Source organism: Brassica oleracea, chromosome C3 (assembly GCF_000695525.1).
Source record: "Brassica oleracea var. oleracea cultivar TO1000 chromosome C3, BOL, whole genome shotgun sequence".
Lineage (NCBI taxonomy): Eukaryota > Viridiplantae > Streptophyta > Magnoliopsida > Brassicales > Brassicaceae > Brassica > Brassica oleracea.
In genome coordinates, this window is record NC_027750.1 from 37,286,651 (window position 1) to 37,298,695 (window position 12,045).

The 12,045-nt window shown below is 37.9% G+C and overlaps 4 protein-coding genes across 6 annotated transcripts in view; 3 read left to right on the plus strand and 1 right to left on the minus strand.

Moving 5' to 3' along the window:
• Positions 1-787: 787 nt before the first annotated feature.
• On the plus strand, positions 788-3,158 carry LOC106333377 (Golgi to ER traffic protein 4 homolog). 2 transcript variants are annotated; one of them, XM_013771831.1, is made up of 12 exons: positions 788-972; positions 1,054-1,133; positions 1,277-1,355; positions 1,488-1,569; positions 1,659-1,818; positions 1,923-2,013; positions 2,095-2,178; positions 2,279-2,325; positions 2,420-2,548; positions 2,631-2,715; positions 2,807-2,887; positions 2,952-3,158. In XM_013771831.1, the coding sequence occupies exons 1-12, from the start codon at positions 928-930 to the stop codon at positions 2,961-2,963; spliced, it is 975 nt and encodes a 324-aa protein (XP_013627285.1). In that variant the 5' UTR covers positions 788-927; the 3' UTR covers positions 2,964-3,158. The 2 variants fall into 2 exon arrangements, with proteins under 2 accessions (XP_013627285.1, XP_013627284.1); XM_013771830.1 differs by having other exon boundaries at positions 2,933-3,150.
• A 206-nt stretch (positions 3,159-3,364) lies between these two features.
• LOC106335022 lies at positions 3,365-5,177 on the plus strand. The gene is made up of 3 exons (XM_013773436.1): positions 3,365-3,410; positions 3,509-3,959; positions 4,042-5,177. Exons 1-3 carry the CDS (start codon positions 3,368-3,370, stop codon positions 4,691-4,693), a joined length of 1,146 nt encoding a protein of 381 aa, XP_013628890.1. The 5' UTR covers positions 3,365-3,367; the 3' UTR covers positions 4,694-5,177.
• Positions 4,868-7,735, minus strand: LOC106335021 (programmed cell death protein 4). Its single transcript, XM_013773435.1, has 4 exons — positions 7,507-7,735; positions 7,136-7,355; positions 6,963-7,057; positions 4,868-6,870 (listed from the first exon to the last, which is right to left on the minus strand). The coding sequence occupies exons 2-4, from the start codon at positions 7,353-7,355 to the stop codon at positions 5,080-5,082; spliced, it is 2,106 nt and encodes a 701-aa protein (XP_013628889.1). The 5' UTR covers positions 7,507-7,735; the 3' UTR covers positions 4,868-5,079.
• Positions 7,736-10,038: 2,303 nt separating this feature from the next.
• Positions 10,039-12,045, plus strand: part of LOC106335147 (probable pectate lyase 22) — a 2,340-nt gene continuing 333 nt past the window's right edge. The window contains exons 1-4 of one of the 2 annotated variants that reach the window (XM_013773586.1): positions 10,039-10,136; positions 10,229-10,366; positions 10,618-11,364; positions 11,809-11,947. In XM_013773586.1, the coding sequence (XP_013629040.1) occupies positions 10,239-10,366; positions 10,618-11,364; positions 11,809-11,947 (1,014 nt within the window). In that variant the 5' untranslated portion in view covers positions 10,039-10,136; positions 10,229-10,238. The other variant, XM_013773585.1, reaches the window with a different exon arrangement.

A 12,045-nucleotide genomic window follows, 5' to 3' on the forward strand; every position in this document is an offset into this window, starting at 1 on the left:
GTCGATTCCGGCTATCCCAATAAACAAGGGTTTCTAGCTCCCTATAGGTCATCACGTAATAGAGTTGTGAGGTATCATATGTCACAATTTAACTATGGTCCCCCTCCCAAAAATAAAGAAGAACTCTTCAATCGGCGTCATGCTTCTTTACGTTCCGTAATCGAGAGGACTTTCGGGGTTTGGAAGAAAAAATGGAGGATTCTTTCTGATTTTCCAAGATATGATATTGATATACAAAAAGAGTGATAATGGCAACTATGGGACTACATAATTTTATCAAAATTTCAAATTTTGCAGATGCAGATTTTGTTGAAGTGATGATAGAGACGGGAATAAACGACACAAACTTGGAGAACGATTTAGACGACACGGAAGCATTAAATGCTACAAATACAATAGATGGAGAATATATGGCTCGAATAAGGGATAATATTGCAAATATGTTGTAGGAAATTTTAAATTCTTGATTGTATATTTGTCTATGTGGTGTAATAAGAAGAATTTAAATTTTATATATTTATTAATAATAATTATATCTTTTGTTTTATTAAAATATATTTAAATTTAAGTTTTATCCGCACCGCTTATTCTACTTTTAACATTCTACTTTTGGTTATGTACCGCACTTGCTTTTTGTTACCATTCACATTTTATTTTGTACCGTTTTTTTTTGTTTAACCGCTAATAATCCGCAGTTTACAAAACCGCAGTTAAACCGTACCGCACTATCCAATTCGCTTGTCCCGCGCCCGCTCAATTCGCTGTTACCATTCGGAAGCCAATCAGGGTAAGTCCGAAAGTCAGCACGCATCCGGTTTAGTTTCCGTATGAGTGGGGATACATCTTGCCGAAAAGTATAAAACAAACAGAGAGAACAAAAAATTGAACAAGGCAGGCAGGCAGGCGTTGGAAGATCAAATCAAATCAATGTCGAGAGAGAGGACCAGACGTGAATTACCTCCCGTTCAAGAGGTAGGTACCCTTTTACTCGAATGATCTCTCTTCCTCTTTGAATTGAATCTTTTTCTTTTTTTTTGTGGGATTGTTTTATAGCATATTGATAAGTTGAAGAAAGTGGTAGAGGAAGGCAATTACTATGGAGCCTTGCAGATGTACAAATCCATCAGTGCCAGGTTCGCAGTTCGATTCCTTCCTAAACCCCAAAATTCTCTCTCTTTTTTATGTTTTGTTTGTTGGTTGGTTATTACTTGGATTCTGTTAATTCGGTTAAAAGTTTGGATTTGAGATAAAGCATGAGCCTTTTTTGCTTCCGCAGATATGTTACGGCTCAGAGATTCTCTGAAGCTCTTGATATACTCTTCTCTGGGTCATGCCTTGAACTAGAGCACGGCCTGGTTTGTTCCCTTTCCTTCTTTTTGTTATTACACATATCTATGTAATGACATGTTATCACAAAGTTTTTAAGCTAGAAAAATACTTTATTATGAAACAATAGTGATTTTCTTATTGAAACAATTAATCCTCAGGTGAATTGTGGGGCGGACCTTGCTCTTTTGTTTGTTGACACACTTGTTAAATCCAAGTCACCTTGCAATGATGAAACTCTTGGTTAGTGTTCCAGGTCACCGTGTATAATCGCTAGAGTTCATTATCAATTATCATGTATCACCTTTTGTTTATAGTACTTTGTGTGTCAGATCGAATCAGGTGTATGTTCAAGTTGTTTCCTAGGGTTCCTGTACCACCTCATTTGGTAGATGTGAGCGATGATGAAGATGTCCATAATCTTCAAGAATCTCTTGGGGATGCTAGATCACGTGTTGAAAACTTGACCTCCTTCTTGAGAGCTGCTATAAAGTAAGCCAGAGCACTTGTATTATCCTTTTTTTTTTCTCTGTGTTGTTTGATGTGAACATGTATAAAACATTTTGAAGTTAAATACTGTTTTTTTTTGTCGTCAGATGGTCTGCAGAGTTTGGAGGCCCAAGTACTGGATACCCTGAGTTGCATGCTATGCTGGCTGATTATCTTTACACCGAGTGTCCTGAACTTGTACTCTTCTTGTGTACCCATTTGGTTATAAAGTCTTGCATTGTATTTTATTAACTGACTTTTTCTTTATATATATGGCAGGACATGGTTCGAATATCACGGCATTTTGTTAGAGCCGAGGACCCTGAGAAGTTTGCATCTACGCTGATCAACTTCATGGGAAGGGTCAGTCTCTTTGTTTCAACACCTCCTTTTTTATCATTGAGAAAATTTTGCTCTTAGATATTCAAGACTTGTTTCTTATACATGGTATACTACTATGCAGTGTTATCCTGGTGAAGATGACCTTGCAATAGCACGAGCAGTTCTCATGTAAGTTCATGCTTTCCAACTGGAGTCCCAAGATTGTTAGGGGGAACTATAAGGAATGAAACTTATTTTGTCTTCTTTTTCCTCCGCAATTTAGGTACTTATCTATGGGTAACATGAAAGATGCAAATTTGATAATGGATGAGATTAAGAAACAAGCAGAAGCAAAACATCCTGAGCTCTCAGAATCAGACCTTATCCAATTTACCTCATATCTTCTGGAAACGTTAGTTGCACTCTTAAATCTTCTTCGTCTTCTTTTAGTTTTCTATTGTTACCTAAAGAATTTTGATGCATGTATGATACAGGTTGCAGAGGGATGCATTGCCTCTTTTCAATATGTTAAGAGTAAGGTATAAGTCTTGCATAGATAGAGAACCACTGCTCAACGAGGTAATACAACGATCAAAACACAGAGAGAGAGATTTGTTTATCTTGTTAACGGAGACTAATGTTCCTGGAAATTTTTGTCTATCTTGTGAAGTTGCTGGACGAGATTGCACAGAGATTTTACGGTGTGCAGCGTAAGAATCCTATGGAAGGAATGTTTGGAGACATATTCAAGGTATAAATTAAAAAAAAAAACATATAGACGATCTCCCACTGAAAGTCTTTCTGTTCTTGTGTAGATGATGGGCTAAGGAAGGAGATAGAAGGCAATAATACTCTGTATTTGGCGATGTTCTAATAAAGGGATAGCTCTGGTGAATTCTCCAGTTTATAAAATTTGTTTCTCTTATCCTCAAGTGGATAAGAGTTTTGTTCTTGTAACATTATACATTGTTTTTGTCAGCACTACTACAGATTCAGGATAAACGAAAAGGAAAACTAGAAGTATTTTGAAACTTTTGTTAAATTTATTTAACTCATATATATAGTACATGTTAAATAAGATAATTTATTTTTTTGCATGCTCAAATGAAACTATAAGGAGACAGGTAACTAGCTAGTACTGAAATAAATATTATATTATCCACCCTCTACTTTCCAAAGAACTGAAGAAAACCATAAAGAGACAGCAGAGATGGAGACAGATAGAGAGAGTATGTCCAGAGGAGGAAGACGAACCCACACCAAGTTTTCCTTTGGTATAGTCTATATATAGTTTCTTTATGTTAACAGGCTGATGCTACTTCAATAATGATAAATATGCATATGCTGTAATGTTTTTTGTTTTGTTTTGCAGGTGTTGTGAGATTGGTTTTGTCGGTTGGAGTTTTAGCATGTGTTTATCAGTCGGTTCAACCTCCACCGCCGAAGATGTTCACCGCCGTGACATCACCGAGGATCAAACTGAGAGATGGAAGGCATTTGGCATACAAAGAACTCGGAGCTCCCAGAGAGGAAACCAAGTTCAAGATGATTTATATCCACGGCTTTGATTCTTGTATGCACGACTCATTTTTCTTCCACAACTTGTCGCCAGCTCTTTTGGAGGAACTCAAGATATGCATAGTATCATTTGACCGACCTGGTTATGGAGAGAGTGATCCTGACCCGAACCGGACACCAAGAAGCATAGCATTTGATATAGAAGAGCTTGCTGATGGGTTAGGACTAGGACCAAAGTTCTCTGTCATTGGCTTCTCTATGGGAGGTCAAATCATTTGGTCTTGTCTTCACTATATTCCTCACAGGTTAGACACGGTTTGCTTCTGGCTTGTGTTAAGATTCATAACACTTCGGTTTAGAGTTTAATCATACATGAAAGTGTTTCAGGTTAGGTGGAGCGGCGATGGTAGCGCCCGTAGTTAACTACTGGTGGAGAAACTTGCCTGCAAAATTGTCTAAGGAAGCTTTATCTCTAATGCTTCCTCGAGACCAGTGGATGCTTAGAGTGGCTCATTATGCACCTTGGCTTACTTCCTGGTGGAACACACAGAGATGGTTCTCAATCGCTAGCTACATTTCATGTGACCCCAACATCCTCTCGTTTCAGGACAAGGAAATCTTCTCTAGGCTCGGTTACAATGACCTGAATCAGGTTTCAAGAACATTCTCATATTCTATCCTAAAGTTTACAAACATAATGAAACAAGTCTCTTTGGTATACCATGAAGTTGCGTTTTGTTTTTGGAAGGCATACGCAAGGAAGCAAGGAGAATATGAAAGTCTACACAGAGACTTGATGATTGGATATGGTCATTGGGAGTTTGATCCATTAGACGTTCAAAATCCGTTTATGAACAGTAATGGCTCAGTCCACCTTTGGCATGGCGATGAAGATATGTTTGTGGCAGTGTCGCTTCAACGTTTTATCATCTCAAAACTTCCGTGGGTTCGATACCATGAACTGACTGGCTCAGGCCATTTCTTTCCTTCTCTTATGGTTGATGAGATTGTCAAGACACTTTTTGTTGGAGAAGACTAGCAAGTGCAAATGTTTCTGTAGAAGCATCAAGAATGTCGGACAACAGTTGAAGAATAGAAGCAAGTACAGGGTCTTGACTTGACTGTGGCTTTAAGCAAGTTAGACTCCGCTAAGCAATGAGTAAGGTTGTATATCAACAAGGACCAAGGAGAGAGAAACTTTTACAATGTAATGTAATCCATTACAAATTAGAACACACTAAAAAGAAGATATATCAATACAAAGACAACAACACAATACTAGAAACAAACAAATGTAAATTATAAACATCTTATTTTTATCTACCAAACAAATTCATACATAATACATATCATAATATAAAAATATATATATAGTTTCCATGATATAAAGTATAGTAAGCTGATAGAGAATCAGTCCTCACTCACTCACTCATCACTCATTGCAAACTCAGGAAGGATCCAGCCATTGTCCATGGCACGACCAACATACAACTCCAACTTCTCTCTCGCGTTAGGTATATCAAGCGACAAGTCATCAAGGCTGTCTTTAACACGACCAAACCCTTTTGTCATTTGGTTCATTGTAATCAACCCTTCACCAAAACATTCCTCAAGCAGATTCAGCAACCCATCGTTCTTCTTCTCCATCGCCATCACCAAAGCTTTCTTCACCACCTCGTGGTTAAAAAACGGCATCCCTAGATCACGGATACACTGACAAGCCTCTGATGTTACTCCTCCCATTTCGTATTCCTCCAAAAGTTTCAAGATCTTGTCTTTTGCATCTTCCACTATCCACCCGCTCCCACCGCCCCAGCTTCTCAGCAGCCTCTCCCCTGCGTGTCTTGCTGAGATGAGAGACCGTGCTGAGCGAACTGTTTCGGTTCCGGTTGATTTCGGAGGTAGCTTGGTTGAGATCTCCTCGAGGTTAAGCGGAGCTAAGACGTCATCGATTACAGCTCTAGCTAGAAACAGAGCGAGCTCGTTTGATGCGTCCATGATGTCTAAAGCTGTGTCTTCTGCTGATTCAAGGAGCATGATGAAACCGTTTATGAAATCTTCTGTTGAGAATAACTCCATGTGAAGAGAAGAAAGAAGAACCGAAGCCATTTCCTTTTCTCTGTTCTTCTTGTCTAGAGCAAGAGTTATAAGCTTCTTTAGAAACACAGGGTTGTACTCAGGCGTTGCTAAATCTTCAAGACTGCGGATTAGCTCAGGAATGTCATCTGATAAGAAATATTCTTGAATTATATTCACTGTATCCTTCTTGTACTGTCTTAGCTTATCGTCTTGGCTTGATTCTCTTCCATCTTGATCAGAGTTTACCTTGAAAGAATCATCAAGCCAGCCTCCAGAGATAGCCTTGGGAACTATCGAATCAAACAGCTTTCTAGCAGATGGGATGTCTAGAGCAAGGTCATCGAGAGACTCTGCAACTCGGTTGAACCCTTTCACCATTTGACTCGAACTGATCAGACCTTCTTCAGCAGCTTCGTTCAAGAGCCTTAGTATGAGCGGCTCGGCTGCTTGAGACTCCATAGCAAGAACCAAAGCTCTCTTCACCACCTCGTGATGGAAGAACGTGACGCCTAATTCTCTGATGCATCTACACGCTTCGTATGTGTCTCCGTTTTCTACGTATTCCTTCAAGATTTCGGATATCTTCTTCTTCGTTTCTTCTACGGTAGTGTGAGTGCTACCTCCCCATTTTCTCTCCACTAGCTCCGCGTGGTGAGGAGCCGAGAGATAGCTCTTCTCCGCGGTTACAATAACCTGGAAGCCTTTTGAAGACACTGGAAGATTCTTCTTAGATCTCGCTAGAAAAACCGGAGGGAGGATTTCATCAACGATGGCCCGGGCAATGAACAACGCGAGGACGTTAACAGCATCAGGTATGTCCACCGCAAGGTCATCAACGGATCTGAGAAGTCTTATAAACCCATCCCTGATCTGATCAGGTAAAATGACATCAGCATACAAGGCAGAGAGTAAGACCGAAGCCATTTCCTTCTCCTTGTCGTGCCTGTCCATGGCCATGGAGACAAGCCGCTTGGTGAAGTAAGGATGATATTCACTCGAACCAAGCTCCCTGAGGTCAGACGCCGCCACTTTCACATCACCGGTGGTGAAGTACTCTTCGATGATGGAAACTACAGCCTTTTTGTAATCATCCAAGGGGTCTGATACAGGTGAATCAACAAGTTCATCATATGCTCCCTGTTTTAAAAGAGAGAGAGAGTATATGAGTCACAAAGTAAGGCAATGAATCAATCTACGAGTAAAAGAATAGAATCAACTGGATGCAATACCTCTCCACTATCGTAATTGGGATCGTTTTTATCGAGAAAGCAGTCAAGATCAGTGTCAAGAAGCTTTCCCCAAGTTCCTTTACCACCAGCACCCTCTGCAGATATCATCATAGCCACCACATAAGTAAAACTCTTTTTATATGTATCAGGGATCTAATCTATAAAGTTTTGACCTTTCTTAACACGGATATGTTTCCCAGAGTGACTCCGACGCACATGTCTAAAAGGGAACCCAGCTACGGGTCCTTTGCCACCAGTGGGAGACTTAATGTTCAAATCAGCAAATAAAGGATGAGACTTTGGCGACGATGACAAGTTTTCAGCGTTCTTCAGAGTTGCTACCTCCAGTTTCTTCCACTGCCCGTCCGTCAACATACCCTCATCCGATGCCATCTGAGAACAATTAAAACGATCAGAGATAAGATCAATCAAGACACACGTGTGATGTTATCGAGATTCTAACAGGAATAAGATCGATTGCGTAAGCAAATATTTCAACAAGGCATATAGGGAAATAGAAAGGAGAAAGAAGAAGAATCTATACATGTGACACTGCACGAATCCAATTCCAAACCGTGAAAGAGAGTCGTGTTCTCTGCTTGGCTCGGATCTAGAGCCAAGACAGGAGATGATACGGATCGAAACTCCAGCACCGGGGAGGGCGAATAATCAACGTAGATGATGAAGATAACGATCACTCCACTAAGATTCAAAAGTCACCGATTCCAGACAGCGACTAGAGCAAAGGAACTGGATCAGGATCGCCCCAAAAATTATTAATACAATATAATAAAAGTTTTATATTATATATGATGGTACACGTCATCACAGATAGACGTGGATAGCTTTTACTTTTCTTTAAAAAAAAACACAATATTCTGATGCAAAACGGGCCGGATCAGGAAGTTCGGCCCATATAGTTAGCTATTTTGGGCTAAATTATTCAAATTAAAATTAGTAAAATTACATACATGGAAATTGGAATTCTTAATCTTGATCATATGTTTTACAAAGTTACGTGGAAATGTATTAAGTGTAAACTATTCCAAAGTGTAGTTTATAGACACCTTCGGAAGTTTAACCCATGACGATTCCATATGCATTATCAAAAGTATCGATTCGGAAGTATAGTTCTCAAGTTCCCTGGCTATGTTTTCTTCATACTGGTGCTTTAGTTCTTTCGTTCTGCACCCGAAAACTAGCGTTTTAAGCGATCATCTTAGGCTTTGTTTTTTTTTCTTTTCTGATTTGTTTATGAATCCTTATCTACTTAATATGATTATTGTGTTGGCAAAAAGTATATGGAGATGTATATATTGTAATTTGATGATCTAATCCAAAATAATTATTATGAACTGTCCAACCAATATTATTTTTATTTGTTATTTTTGAGTGAATGTGCTATGTTTATTGAATTATTTGTAGAACACTGACAATTAGAAGAAGTTGGCTAGTAGTTTTCAAGCAAACCGCCGCACATGCCTTTTGTCTGAACACTTTCTTTTTCTGATCCGACGGTTCCACTTATATCTTCAACCTTAAATCTAACGACTCTGCTTGCTTTTAGAAAGGTCAATTCTCTCTTTTTCTTGTATTTGTTTACAAGACATTTCAACTTTAGCAACCAAAAGAAAAGAAAAATGAAATTTGAAATTACTTCATACGGCAACCAAAAACAAATCTTGTGAATTATGCGGCCGAGCTTTAATCCACAACTCTACAAAAAAAAAGATTACTAGTAAGTTTAGTATCCTAATATTCAGGTTTCAGTTTATCAAAAGTCGTAAGTTTAATATCCAAATATTCAGGTTTCAGTTGTAGTGTAAAAAAAAACAAGATGGTTCATGAAATTCTCAATTCTGAAGAAGGCTCAACTGATAACCTTATCTAATTTTCATTATTCTTTACAAGATCATAGAATCATAGAATGATAACTGGTCGAAATTTACGATGAAAATATGCAACTACAAAGCAAGCACAGTACTAATACTTAATTCAACCGCGCGCAGTTTAGCCTTCTTCAGCATTGAGAATTTCATGAACTTTGTATGGTTCCAAGTTTAGTCACACGAGAACAGAATAATATTAATATCGAACATGTTTGTTGATCATAGTTTTCAAAACAAAATGTTTGTTGATCATGCTAGAAATATCGAATGAATGTCCAAAAGTTTCTAAATACGTACTGTTTTGTAATGTTGAAAATATCCATAAATGATGTTAGTTTATTTTATGCATAAAAATCGGTAGACTAAAACTCCTGATTGTTGTTATGGTCGTAGTTAATGTTGAAAATATGGAAAATAGTTTTTTCATCAACGTAAGTGGTGGCTAGAGCATCTCGAGACAATAATAAAAAGAACATGTAGCAAAATAAAATGTCGGTGAGGCGTAAAATTATATAAGCTGATAAAGTGTTCTACAAGATTATTAAAGTGTGGATGATATATAGTGATGCAAATAGTTTCCATGTGCATTTAATTGTCAACACATTTTACACCAACCAAAATTTTCAATTATTCGATATGAAAAGATGTTATATAAATTTATAAGCAAAATGTATTGAAAGATTGGCCTTCGAGCACATGGTTCAATGGTCCCAAAATCAAATCCCGGTGTCGGTTAAGTTCTCCTATTATGTTTTCTTTGGTGTGGCTGTTCTCTAATTTAGTTCTGAACAATAGGGCTTATAAATGATAAGTTCACCCGTATTACTGAAGTACACTAACACTGTTGACTCTTGCAGGCCATCTAATAGTGTTCACCAAGATTCATCTTTAAGTTCGTTGAGATTTAATTACGAATTCTCTTTTTCTCTATAAGCCACGTGACTCATTGCTCTATGTCACCTGCATATTGAATGTACTGGCTCAACCAGTTTGATTTCAACTGCTATAATGGTTGAGGTCATTATATTAACAATGATGATCGGATCAGTGTGATGTTGAATGCATACATGTGAGAGTAGGTTTGTCATTCGGGATTGAATTTTGAAACTTCATTCATTTCAAAATAGCGCACTGTTTTTCTCCCTATATGATTTAGGTTGGTTTCCATTATAAAACACAGGGAAAATCATTTCACATATAGAGAGAGAGATAAGAGAAAAAAACTAATGGCTAAGAAAGGTGAGTCCAGTTAACCTCAACTTGCATGCGCATTAAATCATTCAAGGTGCTCGTTCATGTGCTATATAGCCTATATGTTTCTTTGTCTTTCTCCCGTTCACTCATATGTTTCGTACTAAAACCTTATAACTTTTTCAGCAAGAAGCCAATGAACACAATGTTAAATTCCTCACATGCATTATTTTCACTTATCTTTCTCTACTGCATTTTCTTCTCCTCACTCGCTTTGTCCTCGCCAGTTTCCGACCCCGAGCTCATCGTTGACGAAGTCCACAGGTATTGTAACACAAATGTACAATCTTTATGAATACAAATGTTCGTGTAAGCTCGAAATTTTTCTTTTTAAAGTTCTCTCCGTCCAATGGTAGTTTTGTTACTTTAATCTTATCGTAAACTGACTTGTTTATTTGCTGCATTAGCAGTTATATGTACGTCCAAGAATAATGCAAATATGTTATTGTATAGTGGATGTGAAATTAATCCTCTTTCTAACATATATCGTGGATGTGAATTGGTTGATATTTTAGGAAAATAAACGAGTCTATATCAAGAAGGAACTTAGGATACTTTTCGTGTGAGACCGGTAATCCAATCGATGATTGTTGGCGATGCGACAAAGACTGGGAGAAAAACCGGAAACGGTTAGCTGATTGCGGAATCGGTTTTGGAAAAAACGCAATTGGTGGTCGCGATGGTGAAATTTACGTGGTCACCGATCCAGGTAACGATGATCCAGTAAACCCTAAACCGGGAACACTGAGATACGCAGTCATTCAAGATGAACCTCTTTGGATCATATTCAACCGAGACATGACGATCCAACTAAAAGAAGAACTCATAATGAACTCCTTCAAAACCCTAGACGGACGAGGAGCCTCCGTACATATCGCTGGTGGGCCGTGTATAACCATACAATACGTGACAAACATCATCATCCACGGTTTACACATACATGATTGTAAGCAAGGTGGGAACACCTACGTACGAGATTCTCCAGAGCACTACGGGTGGCGGACGATATCCGACGGTGACGGTGTTTCGATTTTCGGTGGGAGCCACGTGTGGGTTGATCATTGCTCGTTATCGAATTGTAACGATGGGTTGATTGATGCGATCCGTGGGTCGACGGCTATAACGATTTCTAATAATTATTTGACGCATCACAATAAGGTTATGTTATTGGGACATAGTGATACGTATGAACAAGACAAGAATATGCAAGTCACTATCGCTTTTAACCATTTTGGAGAAGGCCTCGTCCAACGAATGCCAAGGTATTCATATGATTTACTTTATTTATTTATCAAAACAAAAAAAGTATATTGTTTTTTAGTATACCTATATTTCTTATATATATATATGTAGCACAAACTATAAAAGGTCAAGTATATTGTCGGTGGACATCTTAAAAGAAAATAACAAAGCCAAAATATACAACTACTGCATTGAACACTTAATAATTATAGTTGAGTTATAGTTGAGTTTTTGCTAATATTTTGATTTTTATATGTGAATCACTGCAGATAGTTTTTCTATAACAAGTAGAGTATGTAAATTTTTATTCTAACAAAGTAATGAAAGATTATATTTACATAAGAGCATGATTATTGGAGCCGGTTCTTAGTTTTTTTAGTTAAAAGTTAAGAGACGGATTCTTATATTCCGCTAAGAACCCCACCTTAAGAACCACGCAATAATCATGCTCTATATATATTTAGGTGTCGACATGGATATTTCCATGTGGCGAACAATGACTATACACATTGGGAAATGTATGCAATTGGAGGAAGTGCTAATCCTACCATCAACTCTCAAGGCAACCGTTTTCTTGCTCCTGATGACTCTTTTAGCAAAGAGGTATTCCAATTTTTTTTATATTCAACTTTAGTTAAATACAAAACCAATGTGATTTTGATTTAATTCAAACTTATAATATGGTTTTGGGGGGGGGGGGG